Source organism: Trichoderma camerunense (assembly GCF_050948025.1).
Source record: "Trichoderma camerunense strain CBS 138272 chromosome Unknown V8C40scaffold_13, whole genome shotgun sequence".
Taxonomy (NCBI): domain Eukaryota; kingdom Fungi; phylum Ascomycota; class Sordariomycetes; order Hypocreales; family Hypocreaceae; genus Trichoderma; species Trichoderma camerunense.
The window spans coordinates 574,177-596,344 of NW_028145357.1; the positions used below are offsets into that span (position 1 = coordinate 574,177).

The window sequence follows — 22,168 nt, forward strand, 5'->3', positions numbered from 1 at the left end:
ATTGCGCCGTTCAGTGCAATAGAGGCGTAGTACAGTACGATACGCATGTGCCAGGGAATGAGTTACAGGTATGTATGTACAGCACAGTATCTCGTCTGTAGATCAAACCGAGATCGCCAAGACGCGACGGACTGAAGATTGAAGGGCAAGAAAAAGGAGAGCCCCATTGCCCCAGCCTTCAATGTTGATAGTGCCAGTGCCAGCCAGTGCCCATCAAATGCCATGAGGAGGCAAGGAAGACTGGAGCGACGAGAGGGGAAGGTGGAGGAGGATGGGGGGATGATCGCTGACGATCTTCAATACGAGGGTTTTCAATGATCTATTGATGCTTTGCATCTTGAATTACGGAATAGTGATTCAAGCATTGAAAACAAAGGCCATTCTTTGTCCAACTGTTGTGTATCAGTACATGCACTAGAGATCATATGGACGTGATTTGATGCGAATAAAAAGTATAAAAACCTAAACACTCCAATTGGCACGCTCGTCCCGTCATTGGTTTCAAAAAGATGCTCCGTATGGACGAATCGAAATCCCTGATCGGTGGCCCCCCAGACGTCATGTTTCAACCCTCGTATTCTTGTCCGCGATTCGTATCAACGCATGGAAAGCAAAAAAGACGCGCAACACACCAGACTGGACCCTCCGTCCATCCATTCCGTTTGCCACTCCAGTCCAGTTCCAGCATCTTTTTATAGTGCCTGATCCAATCCAATCCATTAGTGCCCTTTCTTAGCGGGCCCCAGGTAGCCCTGAGGGTGGTAGGGCAGCTGGAGCCCCAGAGCGGCCCAGAAAGCCCCAACAGCCCCAACCAGCCCCTGAACGAGCGACTCTCCGCAACTGAACCCGGCCCGCCAATTGGTAGTGGACGTGTAGTGGCGCAAGGGGCGGATGCGACGCCAGAGACTGGATGGAACCTGGAACCGGCGACCCCTGGCAAGCCTGGCTCAAGTTTCGCGCCTAAACGGGCGGCATCACGCCTTTGGGACCTTGGGAGGTCACTGCCAGATGATTGCATGCAAAAGTGCACGCTTTTCCCGCCACCTCAACAAAGTTCCAGTCTTTTTTCGTCTGGTGTGCTTTTGAATCCTTTGTTTTCTTTCAAAAAGCTTCTCATTCTCTGCTCCCCAGCTTTTCTGTCGTTTCCATCTGATATCTTTGCCCATCGTATCGCGCTGTTCTTTTTTGGAACTATACATCACTCGTTTTTTTGTCACTTTGGGCTGGCCCTGCTCCAAACATTGAACATTAGAAGTCTCTCGTTTTTTCCCGCCTCGATTTACAGATTTGATCCCCCCATTCGGCGATTTCGAAAATATCCATCTAGTATTGGAAACCTCCACATTCGAACGCGCTCCGTTCTCGCAACTACTGCAACTAGATCCAGGACTAGGACCAGGACCAGGACCTAGCGACTTTTACCATCTATCTTCGGAATAGGTGCTGCCATTTAGCCAGGGGCCGGTCCAATCCATCCCGTTGCTGTTGGCACAAGTGATTCGTATAAGCAGCGCATCCAAAGCTCACGTGTTGCATTCGATTCTCGACTCATTTTGCGTGGCTACTTTATTTTACTCATTCGTCGTTGCTGTCTCTTGCCACTGAGCATTGAGAATTCCTCATATTTTTGGACGCATTAGGTAGAACCAAGTTGTCAAACCCGAAACGACAACAACCATGAACTTTACGCGCAAAATCGACCGCGCCATGCAGTGGGCTGGCGAAAAGATGGGCGCCGAGGCAAAGGCCACTCACACCGACGAGTTCAAAGAGCTCGAGTCCGAGATGGACATTAGACACGAAGGTTTGTCTTGCCCTCATTCCCAGCGACTCAATTGGCCTCCCTAACCGTCTCACAGGCATGGAGCGTCTTCTCAAATCCATGAACATTTACACCAGGTGGCTCTCGCGCCATTGCGACGCCCTCGAGGACAGAAACCGCAGCATGCCGCTTGCTCACCTTGGCCGGACCATGTCTGCTCACGCGGCAGAGCTGCCGGATACCGAGTACAGTCGCCGTCTTGCGTCCATGGGCAATGCCAATGAGCAGCTCGCTGAGCTTCAAACCACATATCTGGACTGTGCCAATGCTACCTGGCAGACGCACATTGAGCAGAACCTGAGCATGATGAAGGAATATCAGGTAAGAGAATCGAGTTGCCGGTCATACTTTGGGTCAATTACTTACATCATCTCTCCAACAGGCCGCTCGTAAGAAGCTTGAAAGCCGCCGACTCGCCTACGATGCCACAATGGGCAAGATACAAAAGGCCAAGAAGGACGACGTTCGCCTTGAAGAAGAGCTGCGCGTCAACAAGACCAAGTTTGACGACAGCACCGAAGACGTTTTCCAGCGCATGTCGGACATCCGAGAGGCCGAGCAAGACACAATCGGTGCCCTGACGTCGTTTCTCGATGCCGAGCTGGAATATCACGAACGAGCTGCCAATGAGCTGCGCCGCATCCGAAAGGCGTGGGCGGCTGGCGGTTCCGAGCCCAGCTATTCGCCTACACAGAGAGGAGGACCGGATCTGGACCGCCTCTACACCAACATGCCGGTCCGGTCTCAGTCTGTCCGGCACAGCGTCATCAACGAGGCATACGAGGGCGCTCCTCCACAGCCTGTTGCCAGACTCACTCGCACCATGACTTCGCGAGAGCCTCCTCCACCTCCGCCTCCCCCGGCGTCAAGCAGACCCCCCATGCTGAGATCGGCCACCTTTGATTCCAGACAACCGCCCGTGATCCGCGCCAGAGCTGCATCAACTTCATTTTCTAGACAGCCGGCGCCTAGCGTCCCTGAAAGCAGAAGCGAGGACATCTTTGACGACAACTCCATCTACAGCGGGAATAACACCCCGAGCTGGGGGGAGCGCAGCGTCAGCCCGGCAACGAGCTACGGCAGCTTCAACGTGAACCAGATGCCGATAGAGTCCAAGAAAGCACCGCCTCCTCCTGTTAACCGAGCCAAGAAGCCTCCGCCTCCCCCTATCCCCAGGAAGATGTCCACCCCTGGATATTGAGGGCGGACTCAGTCATCATAAGCGATGCTTTTTCTATTTTTTGTATTCATTGGATAACTGGCGTTGGTGTTTTTGCTCGAAGCAACCTTGTAACGAAACGAAATGATGGGAGTGAGAATTGGTTTATTATTTTCTTAGCTTAATACGGGCTAGGTTTCATTGGTAGCGTCATTGTTTGGAAATGCCCTCAAATTGGCTTGGGAAAGGAGGATGAAAAAGAAGGAAAACCTAGACTGGGGTGGTGATGCATTGCGTTTTTGTGTATATATACGCATTCACAGCCGAGGAGCGATGCACAGGCCAAGGTGTTGTTTGAGCATACAGAAATTGACAGCAATAAGAGTCGATTGCCATGAATTTGTGTAGATTGTTGTCGTGAGATTTGTGTGAAGGCTGGGGAATGCAGTTGAAGCTTGAGATGGTACCTGAGCATACAGTATGAATAATCCCAGATACACACCGTATTGCACGTGCTGCAGCCTGCCTAAGCTTTATCTCTAATCTGTAGCTTCGTGATAGGTAGTTATTGAACCTTTTGCTATTCACAATTCACAGGTCTCATCCCCGTTTGGGCATCACACATCCGTCCAAACAGGAGGCCCCTTTTCTGTTTTCTTTTTTGATACTATTGCGCATACTGTATCCGCCTCCTCACCAACATGGCCACCGAAGACGAGAGATACCGGCAGTCGAGCCAGTTCCGCCTCTGGTCCTTTTCGCCAACCAGCCTGCGAGAGCTTCGCGTCAAGACAAACGACCTCGCCAAGCAGCAAATCTCGCCGCGATTCGCCGCAGATGCCCAGCCCGAGTTCCTGACGCCCGCCGAGGAGACAATGCTCGTGCAATTCTTCACCACGGAGCTGATCCGCGCCGCCCAGTTCTGCGAGCTCCCGACCGAGATTCGATCCACGGCCGCCGTCTTCTTTCGCAGATTCTACATTACAAACTCCGTCATGACGTATCCTCCCACGGAGCTGCTCAAGACGTCGCTGTTTTTCGGGTGCAAGGCGGAGGGATACTACATTAGGCTGGCTAAGCTGGCCGAGATGTTTCCCAACACGACGAGCGAGCAGATTCTGGCGGGCGAGTTCTTGCTCTGCCAGGGTATTCGATTCGCGTTTGATGTGCGGCATCCGTTTAGGGCGCTGGAGGGAGCTATATTGGAGCTGAGGAAGCGTCTCCCAGAGGAAGAGGGCAGGGTGGCTAAAGCCCACGCGATGGCTCGAGATATCCTCAAGTTCAGCCCCCTGCTTACCGACGCCTACTTCCACTACACGCCAAGTCAAATCATGATGGCCGCTCTTTTGATGGTGGACAAGGAGCTAGTTGATCTGCTCATTCCTGTGGCTCCGCCTGGAGATGATGGCCAGCATGAGGCGTCACATGCGGAGATGCGAGAAAAGATTTTCAAGACGATTGAGAGCTGCCGCTCCATGCTGGAAAAGGAACCTCCACAGAGAATGAAGGACCACTGGGAAACGGTAAGCGCTGACCTGATTACCCTTCTTTTGTCACAATTGCAGCAATCTAACAAATACAATAGCCCGAACTTGTCAAGTCTATGAAGCCCCTTCGGAAGAAGCTACAAAAGTGCAGAGATACCGATAGGGCAGATCTAGTAGCGCTCCAACGAGCAAGACGCGAACAAGCCACAACAAAAGTCAAGAAGCCGACACCACAGAGCGACGGAGCAGTGTTTGGAGATGCTGCCGAAGCAAGGGACCCGAAGCGGAGAAAGTTGGAGGCTGCCAACGATCTGTTTGGCCCGGCGCTATGAGCACCATGAGACTGGATATCTACGATATGCAATATTTACGACACTGCCAAGAGCGCTCTTTGCATCAAAACGAGGTTGCTCCAAATCCTAGCACGCTGTTCGAAACAGAAAAGAAAGAGGAAAATGGTGGAGAGCTACCCAGGCCATAATCACGCTTGGCAATGATGGGTAGCATCCCTCCTCCGAAAATGTGATTTATGCAACTCTAATGAGGATGGTGCCCTTGTTAGTGCGCAACGTTCCACTTTGTCGGAGGGTTGAGATGCACCCCAGATGCGTTGTCAAAGCTGGAGCCGCACGACGGAAAGCTGGCAGTCTTGACACGGAAAATGGAATCCTGGCGTACCATCCGTGACGCCGCGTTAGCATGCAGCTCAGCATGTAGCTTGAGTTATCAGATGGGCAACAAGTTGGTCAACCTTACGGAACATCAACGCGAGCCAACCCCGATCTGGTCTCAGCACCGCAAGACAGTCTGCCATGGCGTGTCTTGGTGCTTGAATCGAGGTGTAATCATCGTATAAGTAATCAACAACTCTTGGGGATTCGGGCCTTTCTCTAACAAGCTCGAATCTAATCCGAGCTTGACATCTTGGGAGCCTAGGTTGCGTCATGAATTCTCAATCCCGCTTGCCCGAGCTATTAGAAGAATGAGGTTGAGGAGGGCGAGGGGAGAGTTGGAGAGGGCAGAGAGTAATATTCCGACACATTCGGAGGATTAACGGCACACACCACACAACGCGTCTGTACGAGCGGCAATTCGCTCTTGGCAGATTTCTCACTTCATCAGATCATAATTGTTGGGCATACGCCCATATTGATGGAGCGATTCTATACGAGGCGGGCGCTCAGCGGCCCAAGCGGCACAGCCTGGATTGCTAATTGACCGCTTTTGTGGATGGAGGAACAGTGAACTGCAAGTTAGAGAAGCTTACAAAGAGACGGTCAGTTATAGAAACTCTCAATCCAGGGCGTCGGTGCCAGCCGTGATCCCCGGAAGTGTGGCGTCTGGTGGTGCATGGAAATGTGGTTTTCCACCTGGCTTTCTAGCTGCTAATGGTAAGCTTGACCGAGGAATCCGTGGGGAAAAAGAAGACTAGAAGGCGTGGCAGGTATTGAATAGATTGTTCGGCAGGCAAGTTTGTCCGCCAGTGGGAGTTGAGCTCGGCATCTGTGGTTGTGAAGAGAGTGCATGTATGTTTGAGTCTTGAAGGATTTCGTATGATGATACATGTCGGATGTTGGAAGCGGCATTGACTTGTTTGACAAAGTCTTTTGCAACATCTTGCAGGCCCGGCTGAGAATAGATCTTCGCCAGCTAGTATTTTCAAGCCCATCACCGAGGTCTCTCAGACTAGGGGAGTCTCGGCAATTCGCGCTTGGAGAAGGACAATGTTTTTCCATGGACGAAGTGTGGATTTGTGGGGATGTTTGGCCGAAACAAGAAGGTGAAGAAGAAGGTTTTCTAGATGGGGGAAATGCAGGGCTGGTCACTATTTTGATTGCTGAGATTTTGGAATTGTTTTGAATGGAAGTTGTACGAGTTGCTGTATTTGAAAGCGACTTATACGAGGGCTCTGTACGAGTACTTGATTTGATAGCAGTTGCAGGGAGTATGGGAAGGATACGGAGTAGTATTGATGCCTAGAACGGGTAAACAATTGTCGAAAGGTTGCATTCCGTTAATAGGTTCTACTGGAAAGTCTTGGGGGCAAGGGGGTAGTAAACAGTGATGGATTATACTCGTATGCTTTGTTCTATGGTTGTTTGGACGCTTAATTCAACGCTAGACAGGGCTAGCTTTTAGCTTGAGAGGTCGTGGCATCTCGTTGTCAATGGCTTTTGGAGCTTCCCGTCTGGCGGATCGGTGTGGCGGAATCTTCGCATCCGAAGACCGTGCCGGCGTATGGTTCCATTTTCCATTTTCGATGCTTGGACACCTTGTCGGATGATGGCGAGATGGAGGGGGTCGGATATCTGGGCGGGTAGAGTGAGTGGTGTGTGTCCATCAGGGGACACGGACGAACTATGATGAAAGGCCTACGAATACGTGGGGAAGAGAGAGCGGAGGTGGAGATGGTTTTTGGGGCGGACAGTTTCGCTTGTTTTTCCTTTACTGGAGATTTCTCGAGTCTTTGGATCTGGGTTGACGATGTAACTCTGGGATAGGTGGCGTGGTGTTTTTGGGTTGCTTTCACTGACCGAGAGAGGAGCTTGTACATGTCCTCGCTATACAGGTAGTAAGCATACCGTAACAATGTGATTTCCAACACGCCCAGAACAAAAGCCCAAAACCAATGCATACTCTGTTACTCGTAGAAAATTCCCCAAAGAGGTGCTTGTCAGCACCACATGGTGCCATCCATCTAGGCCCTTCGAAGAGACTCCGCTTTGGTGCACTGCTCTCCACGGGCCCAAATAGGCAAGTTGTTTGAAACGGCAGCTGTGAAAGACTTGATGGACTCTTGGCAACACCGCCTCCGAAGATGTGATTCGCCTCGCTGGGACGGTTTTTTGAGGGTCGCTTATGGGCGTTGTTGAGGATACACGTGATGGCTATGAAGAGGAGGGAGCATGATTTTGGCGCCGTCTTACTGGAATTGTTTTTTGCTGGGTTACTGTTTAGGCAAGAGTAGCTTTCCTTGCTTGTGAGAGTGATGGGATTTAGTTGCTTGGCTTTTTAGTTTGTGTTGCCATGGCTTGATTTGAGGAAAAGGTAGAGAGACTATGACGATGACTACATGTATATGTAAAGAGTTGACGTGGAAGAGAGTCTGCAGACTAAGAATTGGCGGTGTTGAAAGCTTGACGCTTGCCTCCGCCTGATGGCCTCTGGAGATCGTCACGGGCTACCCGGTTACGGTATGGTTCGGCCGGCCTCCAGAACGGCAGCGGGAGCCGGAGTGCTGAGATAGGGCCGATTGAGCTGCTTGGCCTGTCCTGGTAAACTCGTGCTTTGTACCTGGATACGGTTCGAGGCCTGGATGTCAGGCTCTCCTGCTTGCCAATGGCCATAGCTGAGCAGGACGGCTAGGACTAATGCAACTAAGCTTATTGAGAATGTTAAGTAAGGTGTGATTCTGTCTTGCTAGCTTGCTGCCTAAGGGGGGAAAGGCATGATAGATGAATCGGGAATGAAGTGATGGGCTTTCGTGTTCCATTGAGTGGGTTCAGTTGACAAGTTCCGGAAACTGGTTGAGAGAGAGGGATAAGACTCAATTTGATCCGGAAGAATATAAGGAGACGACGATCCCTCTTTCCAGACTTTCTTCTCCAGCTCTCTCCTCAGTGTTTGACAACTCAATCCCCCTTCCATCAACATGTTGCTGATCTCCGTTCTCACCACCGTTGCGGCCGTTGGCGGCGTCAATGCCGCCTCGTCGTTTGCTTCCTCGCAAGACGGCCGCTACCAGTTCACTGCCGCCCAGGCTCCCGTCCTGGGCGCCGGCAACCCTGGCATCCAAGACTGGCAGTTGTTCATCAAGGAGAAGTCCGGACGCAAGCAGACCGTCAAGGGTTTTGGTGCTGCCATCACCGATGCCACCGTCGCTGCCTTCAACAAACTCAACGCAAACTCTCGCACGCAGCTGTTCAACGACCTGATGACCCCTTCGGGCCTCAACTTCAACCTGCTGCGTCACACCGTCGCCAGCTCGGATCTCTCTGCTGATCCCGCCTACACCTACGACGACGCCGGCGGCAATGTCGACACTGGCCTCAACAGCTTTGGCCTGGGTGACCGCGGCAACGCCATGATCAGCATGCTGGCCAACTTCCGCAGGCTGCAGCCCCAGCTGACCATTGTCGGCTCGCCCTGGTCTGCCCCCGGATGGATGAAGGTCAAGGGCAAGCTGATTGGCGGCGGCACCGGCAACAACAAGCTCAACCACGCCTACGAGAACGCCTACGCCCAGTACTTTGTCAAGTACCTCCAGGCCTATGAGGCTGGTGGTGCTCACATTGACGCCATCACCCTGCAGAACGAGCCCCTGAACAACAAGGACGATATGCCTACCATGCAGATCGAGGCGGCGGAGTCTGGTGCTTTGATCCGCGACAAGGTTGGCCCTGCCCTGCGCAATGCCGGCCTCAACACCCAGATCTGGGCTTGGGACCACAACCAGGGTGAGTTAACATGTGCTGACTTATTGTTCTAACTTTGACTAACACGAGTTGCTCTTTAGACGTCTACTCTTACCCCCAGACTGTCATGAACACGGCCAGCCAGTACGTCCAGGCCGCTGCTTGGCACTGCTACGCCGGCAACGCCCCTGAGAACTGGACTCCCCTGACTCAGTTCCACAACGAGTTCCCCGGCAAGGAGCAGTACATGACCGAGTGCTGGACCTCCGTCCTCTCCGGCGGCACCGACTGGGTCCACAGCTCTAGCTTCGCCCTGTTCCCCCTCCAGAACTGGGCCAACGGCATCATCGCCTGGACTCTGGGAACCTTCACTGGCGGCGGCCCTGCGCTGTCTGGCGGCGGCAACTGCCACAGCTGCACTGGTCTCGTTACCGTCAGCGCTGATGGTAGTGGTTATAAGAAGGAGATTGACTACTACATGCTGGGCCAGTTCTCGCGCTACATCCCCAAGGGCGCTGTTGTTGTTGATGGTACTGGTAGCTGGTTGTTTGACCCTAACACTGGTGTTGAGTCTGTTGCTACTGTTAACCCTGATGGCACCCGCACCGTCGTCATCCAGAACCGATACAATAATGATATCTGGGTTCGTTTGGCTACGGAGTCGGAGAGCCAGACTTGGAACGCTCGTGTTCCTGCTCGGGCTGTTACCACCTGGATCCTGCCTAAGGCTTAAGCGGAGAAAATAGTATGTGATGAAATGATGAATGGGAAATGAAGATGGGGGAGTGGTGGAAGCACTGTATATATCTACCTAGCTTCGTCTGTATATAGACAACTTGAGTACATGTAACTGTCTAAAATGAATATACATGTATAAATGGTACACCTTGAGAGTCCAATCAATGCAACTAACTATGATTTGATACTGATATCCTGGAAGTCGAATGAATAGAGGGCTTCAATCTCCATATACATGTAAATAGGCGCTTGTGTCTAGTGTAAGCCACTGATATGTTTTACATTTGATATAAGCATTTGTCTGAACACCTACTCTGAGTAACGTACATGTACAGTATCTTTATTCGTTGTCGAGTATTCTATCTACCTCTTATCACGAATCCCTTATTATATCATACACGTTTCTAAGCCTTTGGAAAGAACCGATTCTCCGGCCTCGGCAGGCCAAAGTGCTCACGCAGAGTGCTTCCCGTGTACTCCGTCCTAAAGATACCGCGACGCTGCAACTCTGGCACCAGCTTCTCTACAACATCGTCCAGTCCCTGCGGCAAAAAGGGGAAGCAAACGGTGAAACCATCGGAAGCCTCCTCCTTGAGCCACTTCTCCCACTCGTCAGCAATGCTCTCTACCGTTCCTACAAAGCCAAAGCCGGCGTATCCTCCGAAACGCTGCGCAAGCTGCCTCACGGTCAAGCCTTCTTCCCTTGCGAGCCTCAGGACGCCCTCTCGGCTCGTCTTGCTGGCGTTGGTCTCTGGTAAATCGGTGGGTAGAGGGCCGTCTGGGTCAAACTTTGAGGCGTCTGCGCCCAGGGCGATTGACAAGCTTGCGATGGAGCTCTCGTAGTTGACGAGGCTGTCGAGCTTGAGCCGCTTCTCTTTGGCCTCCTGAATGGTGTCGCCAACAATCACCAGGGCTGCTGGGAGGATGTTGATGTGCTCCTTCTTTCTGCCAGCGGCGACGGCTCGCCCCTTGATATCGGCATACAGTGCCTTGGCGCTGTCAATGTTTCCTGGCGAGCAAAAGACTACTTCGGCTGTTTCTCCAGCCAGCTGTCGTCCTGGATCTGATTGTCCGGCTTGCACAATGACGGGCCAGCCCTGAACGGGTCGGGCAATGTTCAAGGGTCCCTTGACCTTGAGCTCGTCTCCCTCGTGATTGAGCGTGTGCATCTTCTCGGGGTCTAGGAAGATGCCAGTCTCCTGGTTCCGGATAAAGGCATCATCCGCAAAGCTGTCCCACAGTCCCGTCACGACATCGTAAAACTCTCTGGCGCGCTTATACCGATCTGAGTGATCCATGTGCTCGTCTCTGCCAAAATTCTTTGCGCTGTCCGGGTTGGCCGTCGTCACGATGTTCCAAGCTGCACGACCACCGCTGAGATGGTCCAAAGAAGCAAAGCGCCGGGCAATGTGGTAGGGCTCATCATATGTCGTAGACGCAGTAGCGGCCAGGCCAATCTTTTCTGTTACCTGGGACAGAGCTGAGAGTAGTGTAAAGGGCTCGAATGATGTGACGGTCTGGCTGCGTCTGAGGGCTTCTATGGGCATGTTGAGGACCGCCAGGTGGTCGGCCATGAAGAAGGCATCGAACTTGGCAGCCTCGAGCTTCTGAATAAAGGACTTGAGATGGGTCAAGTTGAAGTTGGCATCGGCATATGATCCAGGGTAACGCCAGGCTCCAGTGTGAAGACTGACGGGCCGCATGAATGCGGTAAGATGGAGTTGTCTGGGATTCGACATTGTGAATTACTTGGTTATGAGCAGATGTAACGATTTATTTTACGGCTACTATCTCAAGAGCTTCCTAGTTTCTATACTGGTGACTACGGCTATATATGAAAAATATGAGGGACATGTGGGCATTATCGATGATATGGTAGGATTCATGTGTAAGCAAAGTGAGTGTGCTTGGCGCTTGGAATCACGACATCGACGAGATGCGGGGGTGCGGATCAACCGGCTTATCAGCATTTTCCGGGTCTGGTATAAGCAAAAAGGTTGTATTATCGAGCAAGCGAATGCGAGCAGCCGGGTATGAGAATGTTATCAAAATGATTCATATTCCTCTGCTGCCACGGATGTGGAAGGTGGAAGCAGACGGAGACTTTTTGGACTCTGCTAGACATTGATGCCTGGCATTGCACGAGGAACTCTGTGGGGTTTTAAGGTTAATCATTTCTCAAACATCGTCTTACAGATAAATGAAGGCATCTTGATAAATGAAAGAATGACATGTGCTATCATCTTCGCTCGCCAGTGTCAAACCGCCGCCGCTGAGTGGGGAGTGAAGCGGAGATAATTTTGGATTGATAAGCAGCAAAGGTTACGACGACCGGCGATGGCACGAGTTTGGAGATCTTGGCTCCGATAGGTTTGCATCCTGTGAGCAAAGGATATGCTACATGTGGAAACTACTCTGTATCTGCATATATATGGTGTGACTGCAACAGCCCGATCAGAGTTCATCTATGCAGGATTTGGCTTCTCTTGCAGATAGCTTCGGGAGGATCCGAGTGGGAGCGGCAAAATCGCACTTTCAGACCCCGATATCTCGGCTCAGATCACTTAGCGCACAGTAAGCAGCTCGATTGTGTCAAAGGATTCTTAGGGATTTCCTGATCAAGTAACGTTTTGCTTGGCATCATCACGATCAACCGCAGTTTCTCAATAATATCTCCAGTGAATTTCTTTTTTGGTCTTAATAGTAAAGCAGCGCTAATTGCTGAAATGAATCTCCTATATAAAGCCAAGAAGACATCTCAAATCTCTTTGCCACAGCCTTAGGTGTTGACTGGTGCATGTTCCGGGTATCTGGTGCCAGCAGTCTCAAAGCCCGTGACAAGATTGGTGAGGGTATCGATTTCCTCCTTGGTAAACTCAACAACCCTTGCATTCTCTTCCACTCGTGGAACCGTCGAAGAACCGGGAATCGGAATCACAAGAGGCAGCTCCGGGTTGTTGGACATGTTCCTCACCCAGTTGATGGCCACCTGCGCAGGAGTGCACGACTTTTGGTTGGCGAACTGCTCGACTTGTTCAACCAGCTTGAGGTTGTGCTCGAGCTGCTCCTGTTGGAAGCGAGGGAAAGAAGCAACTGCTCCAAGCTTCTTGACGTCCTCCACGTTTTTATACCCGCCGGTGAGCAGCTACATTATTTCGTCAGCTTTTAGCTAGAGCATGGTGACTTTTAATATTACTTACACCCTTTCCGATTGGCGAATATGCAATGATGGGAATATCGTGCTTTTTGCAAGCAGCGGCAATTCCATTGTTCAAGACATCAGGTGAAAACATGCTGAGTTCGATTTCGGCGGCTGCAATCTTGGCTACCGCGGCAGCTTCATTGATGGTGTCGACGCCACACTCGGAGAGTGCAATCGCACCAATCTTGCCGGTGTCGATATACTCCTTCTGGATCACTCCAAAAGTAACAGACAGGGGATACTCTGGGTCTCGTCTGGCGCAGTTGAAGGCGTCGACTTTCTTGACGCCGCCAATCTGCTTCAGGATGTTATCGAGCGACCGGCGAATACCTTCGGGCGATCCATCAGGCTTGCGGGCATTGAAGTCAATACCACCCTTCATCACCAAGACGACCTTTTCAGCATCTTCGGGATACTTTGTGAAGTAGGCCTTGATGATGGTCATGGAGTTGTACTCGGGAGTTCCGTAGAACTCGCCGCCGTTCCACATGGTGAGACCATTGTCGACGGCTGCTTTCATGACGGCGATTGCATCTTCCAAAGGAGGAGGATCCTGGCGCCATGTCAGGCCTTGGGTCTGGTTAGCTATTGGAGACAATGAAAGTGGCGACCATTTGATGTGTACAGGTATGTATACTCACCCATGAGGCCAAAGCCAATAGGACCAATTTCTTTGTCGAGGAACTGAACCATGGTGTTGGAGTATGCGATGATCTGAGAGCAGTCGATTGCTGTTGTTGTTGCTGTTGCGAGTATTGAATTGCAGTAATTCAAGACAGATTTTGCAACGGAATCCCCACGACTCTTATATCTTTGATCGGCCTCCTGTCTGCTGTTAGTGTAGTTCCTCCACGGAGACGACTACCGGAGTTTACTTTTATCGGTACGCCAGCTAACCCCGAGGCCCGTGAGATGAAATGAGTCGATGATGCTTCGAGAGATGGTTACGCAAGGGAGAATAAATTATGCTAGTTAGTATACGACAGCCTGGCTGCTCCCTTTCCCACAGCGAAATCTGCTATCGCCTCGTTAACCCCGCCCGCATTTCCCCACCATCCACGGCATTATCCTCGACATAGGCTGCGACTATAAAGTACTTGTGCGTACTTTTTCAAGCCCTATTCTCGGAGCTGGAATGCGAAACTCCGATAGACGCCATGGAAGGTTTCACATGGCGGGCTTTGCTGGTTGATTTGCTCAGCATTTGCCTCCTAATCGTTGATTACTCGACCAGTCCGGAACGCTAACCTTGTTGGGATCTTGACTAATTCTGACAATTCCGTTTCTTAAATCCCGTTCGATGGATGCAGGTACTGAGGTATAGAAGAGACATGTGTCCGTCTTTCACTCAGACACGGGGCTCTTTGTAGCTCTCAGACGCCGTTGTGCATCGGATTGCCGTTTGCATATATATGGACTGCATCATCATGCATGTTTATGTGTTCAGGCAAGCAATAGCCAATCAGCTAAACAAGCTGCTTACTCGTGGAGCCAAGCTCCCTTCCCCTTTCTGTGCTTTGACGAAGACGCTCCTCAGTCCATCTATAATGCAATTGGTCTACTACGTCTCTTTCAACCTTTCAAACAGGTGTATTCTCGGTAATAGATACGCATTCACAAAGGAGGATGAATGCCACTGGAAGCGGCACGAGCAATCTCAGTGTCCCGGTCCATGTACATTTACCCTGCAGCTCTGTTAGTTGTAGAAAAGCCTCGCGTTTGTGGGTTCAATACCAAGAGCCTTTAGTATACCAGTTGAAGTCATCACTTTACGCTCCTTTAATGACTGCTACACACGATTTTGCAGGATACATGAGCATGACGCGTAGATAAATGCTTCCATTGGTCAAGTTATGTCTTAACTCTCGAAAGTCCCCATGCCACAACCGTATGGTAGATCACATGCCGTCTCCATTAATCCATCAAAGGGATTATCATCAAAGAGATTATTTATAATTTGTTAGGCATCGTCCAATCAATTATTTTAATAGCATTTTACCTCTTTTCCTCTTGTCTAATCATCAGCCAATTGTTGGTCGGATTCTTTGATGATGTCGTCTCAGCAATCTCTGCCAAGGACGAAGCACTTGCTAAGACCCTCAGGTTGAACAAGACGTTTTCTTTGTACCATTCACTGTAAACTCCTCTCCAAATACACATGATTTGGGTTTAAAATTATTATCTAGAGGCCAAGAAGCCGCTGGAGGTTAAATCTTCTATCCATTCACCGAGTACCCTTTCACAAAACTGTGCGATTTTAGGTGATCCCAGGACACCTGACTAGCAGCGATAGGTTGGCTCACCCATGAAGTAGTCATCGACAAGTATAAATACATGCATCAGTCTCTTCTCCTACAATTGCATCTTGTTGCGAACTCTCCAATCCAGTACCAAAGCATAGCCAACCATTTGGTGAATTATTTTTTCTCTAGACCATCATTTACCCTGTATTATTTGCCGGTTGGTGAGTTATACCACTTATAGTATTGATACTACAAACCGCATATACGCTATGGTATCTTCCAGTTCTCTCATTGATCTCTAAGAGAAGCATAGCGCCAGAAAATGAATATCGAAAGCGTCTCAACATTTGACTGCTTCATCGTATGCAATACAAAAGACGAAAGAGAAAAGCTTTCGAAAAAGCTGAAGTGGTTTGAAAGATACGAAATTCGGGATCAGAAAGAAGAATGGATTGAGATGGCCTTAATTAGGTCAGACGATACGCAGACATCACCACCAGAGTACATGTCACTTGACAATTTTCTTGTCGAAAGTGGATTCGTGGAGATATTTTCGAATGGGGCTGCACGACGATATGTCAAGTCGTCAGGATGGAATGCGTCAAGATGGAATACTCTAACGGTAACAACAACCGTGGTGGTTTTAATATTGATGTTCATGATGATGTTCAATCATGAGATCGCTGGGATACTTTAGTTTAGAGCAAATAACCTTCTTACTAGATGTGGAACACTAATGCAATATTGCACCTTTTCATATCAACACTTCAAGGACGAAGCGCTTGCAGAGAAGCCAGGCTCAACAAGATATTTTCTTTGTGCTGTTCAATACGTGATCCCTGACAAACACGCGTGATTCCCCCTATTGATTCTAGACCACTTAGACTTTGCTCTACTTCGCCCGTGTGCGCTCAACAGCCTTCATGTCGTAGTACAATCAAGAAGCTTCCAGTTCTGTCTCATTATCCATGCTTTTTCTTTGTACCATATTCAAGCTTTGGTTGACTTTCTTTGATGCAGATGCAAATGCCAAGGCCAAGGAGCCGCCGGGGTCAAAGCTTCCAGTCATTCATTGGATGTTCTTGCACAAACCTGGGCGACTGCAGCCGATTAAGTCCTGTTCACTTCACAAGTGAACACCCAACAAGTATAAAGCCCAATCTCTTTCTCTATACAATTGCTTCGTTTTCCAATTTCTTCAATCCAATACCAAAGCGCGAAAAGAAACATTCGTAAGTGCATTTATCGCTAGAACTCTTTTAATATGATTTACTGCCATCTAGAAGACTTTTTGACTTGAAGAAGTAGAATATCGGATCATGGATACTTGGCGCATCACCCCATTTGACTGCTTCATTTACTGCGACACAGTGGACGAAACAAAAGAGATTCTCAATAAACTGAAGTCTTTTGAAGGATATGAGATTCGGCGGGAGAAAGTTCGGCGGGAGGATGAAAGATTGATTGTCACGATCTTTACCGGGTCAGACAATGAGGATTCGACTTGGGTAGAGTCGGATGATGGAAAGATGATACCGAAACAGTACTCTAATCTTCACGAATTTCTTGTCAAGCGTGGATTTAGGATGACTCCTTCGGCGTGGGGTACACTACAATATGGTAAGTTACCATCTACCATGGAACCCGACCGTTTCAGCGATTGAAGCTGCAAGATCTTCTGCGATACAGAAGATAAACGAAGAGAACTCGTGGAGGTTCTAGAGATCCTCAATACAGGATACATAATTACAGAACTGACATGTCAACGTGTTCAAATGGATTCCCCAAAGGTGGAAGGGCCTCAGACAGAGCCGCAACGGTATAAGTTTCTCTGCAACGTTCTTGACGAGCATGGGTTTAAGCCGCGCTCTTCGGGCCGCAACCCACGGGAATTTATACAGTCAGGAAGCAGCTGGACAGAAGAATTGTTATGCGTGATTCTCGAATCATCATCTCTTGATCACACTAATGCTTTAATTTAGAGCAATTATCACGGTATATCTAGATAAAAACCACAAATACAATATTACCCCCCTTCATATCAATGTTTCGCATATCTACGCTGATGTAAGATGTAGCAACACGCTGGCGCCCTCGTCCAACTGCGCGGAAACTTGGTCACCAACGACACCTAAGCTCTTGTTGTTCCAGATATCCTGCACGTTGAACTGTCCAGAGAGTCCCAAATCTTGCCACGTTGCGGTGACCGTCTGAACTCCGCTGGTTTGCGTCCCGAAGCCGCCCTGGCCGTTATCCGGACCAAGGTTCACAAGGACAACGACGGCTTCGCCAGATGGAGATGGGCCAGCAATCCACGCCTGGAGCTGTGTCGCGTCTTGACCTCCTGAGCCGGGATTGCGAGGCTGCATAGGGTATTGAGCCGTAAATGCCGCGACTTGCAGTGCTTGGGCATTGGTAAGAAGATTTGTTCCCAGATCGTCTAACTGAGTCATATCATTGCCGGTAATAAGGTTGGCACCGGCTCCAATCCAGTGCGTCATGACGGTGGTACGCTGTCCATCGCTAAGTCCAGAAATGCTCTCTGGGCTGCCCACTGCCAAGTTATCCATATCCGGGTAGATGTTCAACTCGTCAAAGAACTGTAGACCAGCAATAATCCACTGGCGATAGTTGTCAATGGCGCGCTGTACAGTACCCCAGCTTACTAGGGTACTTGATCCAGAGTTGTTGAGATCCTGGTCAGTCCGCATAGAGTCGGCGTTGCTGTTCCAAATGTCAAAGTATGTTTCAGTGCGGTCTAGCTTCCAGGAGATGTCCAGGCGCATCTGTCTGCCGCTGTTCTTAATGGCGTTATGCCAGGCAATGACAGAGCCGCTCTGGTCGGCAGGTAGGCTCTGGCCATTGTCGGGAGAGCCTGGCGTGACAAAATCCAGTTTGACAAAGTCAACACCCCTTTGAGGCGCTGTTAGTACCTCTGCTTCTGTTACATATGGGATTAACGTACCATGAGGCAAATTGGTCAACTACAGAGTTGTGCCAGGTTTGTGTCTCTGGCCTGCTATAGTCGAAGATGCAGCGGAGCAAGCCCTCATTTCCCGTGCACACTTCACCGATGGTGGTTTCGGTTCCAAGGATTGTCTTATTCGCGTCACTGATGAATGCACCTGGAACGACGTAAACTCCCATCTTGAGGCCTTGGCTATGCAGTGAACTAGCCAAGGAGGGAATGTCGAAAATAGAGTCATCATAGATCAGTCGACCATTGTCGTCGCCGTGGTCACCCACTGACCAGCCAGAATCCAAGCTGCAGGTGTCATATTGACCCTTAAAAGAACCCGACGCCAACACACTGCATTGAGTCAAAACATGTGATTGGTCGAACTGAAAGTCAGGAGCCGTGTTGGGATTTGCCTGCAGAGCAAAAGAATTCCAGCCTCTCGCTGGGCCCTGGAAGCCATTTGGAGTCTGGGCAAAGCTGATGACTTTGAGAGGCGTTGCAGCGGAAGCAGTTGGAGCTGCTGTAACGCCGGCGATGCCGAGTCCAAGATAGACGAGCTCAAGACGAGGCATGACTGACTTGATGGCGGAGGAATGAAGATGAACCTGTGGCTATCATGATGGGATGCAGCAAGTCTATATATATGTTTGCTGATATCCACACCAATACGCGTCTACATCTTCCCGGCGGGTTAATGACACTGGAAAGTCTTTCGGGATATTGCCAAGGCGTTCATCTCCTCCTGATGATCATATGAGATGCTACAAGCATCAAACTTGTTGCCGCTCAACCGCCAGTTGCTTCAATTGCGCGGTCCACGTAATATTGCCCAGCTTTTGTAAGCCCCGTCACAACACGAATTCAGGCCGTCTCCCCGCAAGCAACCCCCGAGAGTGTTTCCGGTCCAATCCAGACGGACGGATCGACACAGTTCTTCCAGTTGCGGCAATGCCAATATCCTGGTAACGGGGCGGCTCTTCCACCTCGTGGGCGTTCTTTGACGGACGCTTTGCAAATCGTGGCTAGTCGCGAATGCAGCCCATGCAAATGCGGAGTACCCCATATTACAGAAACGGAGAAATGTGATGATATAAAGGGAATTCCATCGTATTAATCCATTTGCGCGGATTCTTTTTCCGGTCACAGCTTCATCAAGATGACGACATTACTGGGGCGTTTTCTCTTTTGGTTCGCATCTTGGCGGAAGAATTATTTTCAGCTTCCTGTAACGCTATAGCGGCATTTTTCACTACTTCACGAGCATCCAGCCTTGGAACGCGAAACTTGGCACCTTGGCCGACGTATATTTTCTTCTCTCTCGGTACTTGTTCTGAAGTACGGGTTTGTATTCACCCGACCAACTATAGAGGGAAAAAATAGTTTGATTTTGTGTCTTTGTAATATCCTGGCAATCGCATCACGTAACTATAACTGTCTCGCTCTTAATAGGATTCCATCTCTCACGGCTTCAATTGTTCCTTAGCTTCCCCACACAAACGTCTCACAATCCGACCGGAATTGTTGAATGAAACATTAAGCTGAAGTCTATTCTTGTCAGTTTATATAGGGCTCTAGTATATATTTGAGTCACAGGCGTTCAACCCTTCCCGGATAAGCGATGGTGTTATGAATCCGCCTCGATGCTGCGCCGGATGACAAACAATCATGGCCAACCCACCACAGTCGCCACTACTGCCGCATCAGTTAAATTTCTCTGAGCTGCTTTTTGACAAAACTCTCTCGAGTATTGCGATGGCGGCGCCTGTGATGAGGCGTATTAAAAGCATGCCTCGCAGTCAGACGCCGAAACGCAAGAACGCATGTGTCAATTAGTCATGCAAAAAACGATATGCACATGTAAACTCATCGCGGGTTTCAGCATCAAGCTGCAACCTCTATCAAGCTGCTGTGGCAAGTAACGAGATCAACGTTAGCCAGTCTTTCTGATTATGAGCGCCTTGGACGACTGAGTCCTGGAATCAGATCTCACAAATGCCAGCTCAAAGGGACCTGCTAATGCAACTACAGACACCTCACAGGAGTACTTCATGTAATACCCGCTTATTAAATGCAGGTACCAATAGAGTGCATCAATACCGCAACAAGCAGAGTAAGCTGTGGATTGCGCAAAGTACATGTGTCTATCGCGACAAAGAGCCAGCAACCCCAACCCAGAGTCTAGCTACAGGGGGAATGGTGCTGTATGAGCTTAATTGGCCTCATAGAACTCCAAACGATAGCAAAAAGTGTGGCAGCAGCCTCCATCAATACATAAAAAGGTATTAGATGTTTTTTAGTCTCATAATTTATTGATTAGATGCAGAAATGCGCCAATCGTTACTCTCTAATCTGAATTGTGATCTAGTCTAATATCGCGAGCCTGTAATATCCCAAAGGAATAGACGGAGACAAAGCACTTGGACCTTGTTAATAACCTATGAAGATGGGTTATATAAAAGTGGCTAGATGCTTAGTAAAGAGTTGCTACTTGTACATAAACATCAAACTCATTCCTTTTTGTAATTTTCTTGTCCCAGTTTCCTCACTTGTCTAAACATAATAGGAAGAAGCTTCTTGCAAGTCGAAGTAATGTGAAGAAGTTTGGGCAAAGAGACTTTCCCGTCTTTGCAAAATAACAGCTACAATACGGAAATTAAAGCTCACAGCTAGATGGCTTATATTTCCTTATATAATTGCTCCGGTCAAGAACATACAGGTGCTTGCTACTCGTCAGGAGGAAGCATGGCCCAGTTGCCTTAACCCGTCGAAAGATACAATGAGGTCTCAAAAAGAGACGGGGAAAAAATAGAGGGAACAGCCAGTTCTTTATCATAGTTTAGTCCCTGATCATCTACGGCTATACCCGGGATTTAGTTTGTCGGAAATATATTCACGTCGATCATCCGTTCTCGGGATGTCGGACTGACTCAAGCGGACTCATTTCGGATCGCACTTGGTGGGATGCATCCTGCATTGGTAAGCGGAAGTTATCTTCGAGGCGGCTCGGTCCGTCGACAAACCATCACTGAATCTGGAGCCTTGGCGGTTTTGGTGACCAATTTAGCAGTTGACCATTATTATTACCCATGGGCTGATTAAGATTGAAGAGCAAATGCGAGAGAACCAAAGGAAGCTTGAACATGTGGTGTTATGGTTTAAGAATAGAACGACAACTGAATATCTCAACAATGGCTCCACGACTTTTCTTTCATCTGATCTTTACTCGCCGCTTTGGTAATCGATTGAAAGGATCTCCTTGAACACGAGGTTGCATTTGTGCGGGTCTTGCATGAAGAGCGAGTTTAAAGCGAGTTAAGAGCGAACTGACCCACGCAAAGATCCGGTGGCTTATTGCCTTATACGGGATCTAATTACGAGGCTTGGATACCTATGTAGTCTTCCAAGTTTATAATTCCGATTCCCATGACCAACCACTTCTAATCGAAAATATGTTTGGGTTTGTTATGGCGGACGAATCATTAAGCAAAAATAGAAGTCCGAGAATTTATCTGCACCACCATCACTGACATTGGTTTTAACCGCGAAAATTGAGGAGGGAAGATCACCAATAATGTTCATGAATCATAAACTTCAGTTATGGCCCTTATCTAGCTATGGTGCCTGCTATTCTATCATTTAATCGTGGTTTTCAATGAAAGCTCATTACCATAATCACATCTATTTTTGACATGAAATAATGATTCTTAGCTTCTTGGCAGCTGTTGAAGCCGGTCAAATAAGGAAATATTCGATGATTTGAGGTTGAGATTTGGGATTGGAGACCACTGACTCTATTAACCCTTGAGCTCAGCAATTCATCGTATCCAATCCCTTTGTATTCCCATATCCGCGTAATAACACCCCCCTGTAAACATCAGATGAAGACTTTCACTCAAAGCCTTCTTATGACTGTTGTTCTCGGGTTCGAAAGGGTTCTTACGCGATGATTAACATATGATGACTGATGCTAAGTGATACGGACGGCTCCAAGCATGGTTACCTTGTGGATGGAGGTGACTGGGACTGTGTGTAACCCTTCGGAACTACGGGAATTTCGATCATTGGTTCAGAACAGGCTTTCGAAACGAGCATGCCCCTTTTGACAGCGATGTCTGTGAACCGGGTGAAGCGAGAGTTACATGA

The 22,168-nt window shown here is 49.2% G+C and overlaps 8 protein-coding genes across 8 annotated transcripts; 4 read left to right on the forward strand and 4 right to left on the reverse strand.

The window, feature by feature from the left end:
* The first annotated feature begins 1,545 nt into the window (after nt 1–1,545).
* Nucleotides 1,546–3,117, forward strand: V8C40DRAFT_53802 (BAR domain-containing protein). The gene is made up of 3 exons (XM_083223100.1): nt 1,546–1,804; nt 1,860–2,143; nt 2,205–3,117. Exons 1-3 carry the CDS (start codon nt 1,678–1,680, stop codon nt 3,021–3,023), a joined length of 1,230 nt encoding a protein of 409 aa, XP_083071238.1. The 5' UTR covers nt 1,546–1,677; the 3' UTR covers nt 3,024–3,117.
* Nucleotides 3,118–3,682: 565 nt separating this feature from the next.
* V8C40DRAFT_267779 (FAS1 domain-containing protein) lies at nt 3,683–4,800 on the forward strand (the record flags this gene model as incomplete). Its single annotated transcript, XM_083219888.1, has 2 exons — nt 3,683–4,504; nt 4,567–4,800. 2 exons carry the CDS (start codon nt 3,683–3,685, stop codon nt 4,798–4,800), a joined length of 1,056 nt encoding a protein of 351 aa, XP_083071239.1.
* Nucleotides 4,801–5,607: 807 nt separating this feature from the next.
* V8C40DRAFT_53820 (uncharacterized protein) lies at nt 5,608–6,284 on the reverse strand. Its single transcript, XM_083223101.1, has one exon. It carries the CDS (start codon nt 6,202–6,204, stop codon nt 5,854–5,856), a length of 351 nt encoding a protein of 116 aa, XP_083071240.1. The 5' UTR covers nt 6,205–6,284; the 3' UTR covers nt 5,608–5,853.
* A 1,136-nt stretch (nt 6,285–7,420) lies between these two features.
* V8C40DRAFT_250317 (glycoside hydrolase family 30 protein) lies at nt 7,421–9,766 on the forward strand. The gene is made up of 2 exons (XM_083216944.1): nt 7,421–8,925; nt 8,985–9,766. Exons 1-2 carry the CDS (start codon nt 8,121–8,123, stop codon nt 9,614–9,616), a joined length of 1,437 nt encoding a protein of 478 aa, XP_083071241.1. The 5' UTR covers nt 7,421–8,120; the 3' UTR covers nt 9,617–9,766.
* Nucleotides 9,682–11,403, reverse strand: V8C40DRAFT_250318 (LLM class flavin-dependent oxidoreductase). Its single transcript, XM_083216945.1, has one exon. It carries the CDS (start codon nt 11,358–11,360, stop codon nt 10,026–10,028), a length of 1,335 nt encoding a protein of 444 aa, XP_083071242.1. The 5' UTR covers nt 11,361–11,403; the 3' UTR covers nt 9,682–10,025.
* An 854-nt stretch (nt 11,404–12,257) lies between these two features.
* Nucleotides 12,258–14,200, reverse strand: V8C40DRAFT_250319 (aldo/keto reductase family protein). Its single transcript, XM_083216946.1, has 5 exons — nt 14,072–14,200; nt 13,699–14,007; nt 13,465–13,648; nt 12,822–13,393; nt 12,258–12,766 (listed from the first exon to the last, which is right to left on the reverse strand). Exons 3-5 carry the CDS (start codon nt 13,514–13,516, stop codon nt 12,401–12,403), a joined length of 990 nt encoding a protein of 329 aa, XP_083071243.1. The 5' UTR covers nt 13,517–13,648; nt 13,699–14,007; nt 14,072–14,200; the 3' UTR covers nt 12,258–12,400.
* Nucleotides 14,201–16,380: 2,180 nt separating this feature from the next.
* On the forward strand, nt 16,381–17,048 carry V8C40DRAFT_280724 (uncharacterized protein; the record flags this gene model as incomplete). Its single annotated transcript, XM_083221446.1, has 2 exons — nt 16,381–16,686; nt 16,756–17,048. The coding sequence occupies exons 1-2, from the start codon at nt 16,386–16,388 to the stop codon at nt 17,046–17,048; spliced, it is 594 nt and encodes a 197-aa protein (XP_083071244.1). The 5' UTR covers nt 16,381–16,385.
* On the reverse strand, nt 17,021–19,181 carry V8C40DRAFT_250322 (glycoside hydrolase family 27 protein). The gene is made up of 2 exons (XM_083216947.1): nt 18,032–19,181; nt 17,021–17,979 (listed from the first exon to the last, which is right to left on the reverse strand). The coding sequence occupies exons 1-2, from the start codon at nt 18,595–18,597 to the stop codon at nt 17,124–17,126; spliced, it is 1,422 nt and encodes a 473-aa protein (XP_083071245.1). The 5' UTR covers nt 18,598–19,181; the 3' UTR covers nt 17,021–17,123.
* Between the last annotated feature and the right edge of the window lie 2,987 nt (nt 19,182–22,168).

Excerpts from the sequence above, each read along its gene's own strand:
- V8C40DRAFT_53802 (XM_083223100.1), top strand. The coding sequence starts at position 1,678 with ATGAACTTTACGCGCAAAATCGACCGCGCCATGCAGTGGGCTGGCGAA. Across the intron at positions 1,805-1,859 it reads GATGGACATTAGACACGAAG|GCATGGAGCGTCTTCTCAAA; the intron begins GTTTGTCTTGCC and ends ACCGTCTCACAG. Across the intron at positions 2,144-2,204 it reads GCATGATGAAGGAATATCAG|GCCGCTCGTAAGAAGCTTGA; the intron begins GTAAGAGAATCG and ends TCTCTCCAACAG.
- V8C40DRAFT_53820 (XM_083223101.1), bottom strand. The coding sequence starts at position 6,204 with ATGGAAAAACATTGTCCTTCTCCAAGCGCGAATTGCCGAGACTCCCCT.
- V8C40DRAFT_250317 (XM_083216944.1), top strand. The coding sequence starts at position 8,121 with ATGTTGCTGATCTCCGTTCTCACCACCGTTGCGGCCGTTGGCGGCGTC. Across the intron at positions 8,926-8,984 it reads GGCTTGGGACCACAACCAGG|ACGTCTACTCTTACCCCCAG; the intron begins GTGAGTTAACAT and ends GTTGCTCTTTAG.
- V8C40DRAFT_250318 (XM_083216945.1), bottom strand. The coding sequence starts at position 11,360 with ATGTCGAATCCCAGACAACTCCATCTTACCGCATTCATGCGGCCCGTC.
- V8C40DRAFT_250319 (XM_083216946.1), bottom strand. The coding sequence starts at position 13,516 with ATGGTTCAGTTCCTCGACAAAGAAATTGGTCCTATTGGCTTTGGCCTC. Across the intron at positions 13,394-13,464 it reads TATTGGCTTTGGCCTCATGG|GCCTGACATGGCGCCAGGAT; the intron begins GTGAGTATACAT and ends ACCAGACCCAAG. Across the intron at positions 12,767-12,821 it reads ATTCGCCAATCGGAAAGGGT|CTGCTCACCGGCGGGTATAA; the intron begins GTAAGTAATATT and ends GAAATAATGTAG.
- V8C40DRAFT_250322 (XM_083216947.1), bottom strand. The coding sequence starts at position 18,597 with ATGCCTCGTCTTGAGCTCGTCTATCTTGGACTCGGCATCGCCGGCGTT. Across the intron at positions 17,980-18,031 it reads GTTGACCAATTTGCCTCATG|GGGTGTTGACTTTGTCAAAC; the intron begins GTACGTTAATCC and ends AGCGCCTCAAAG.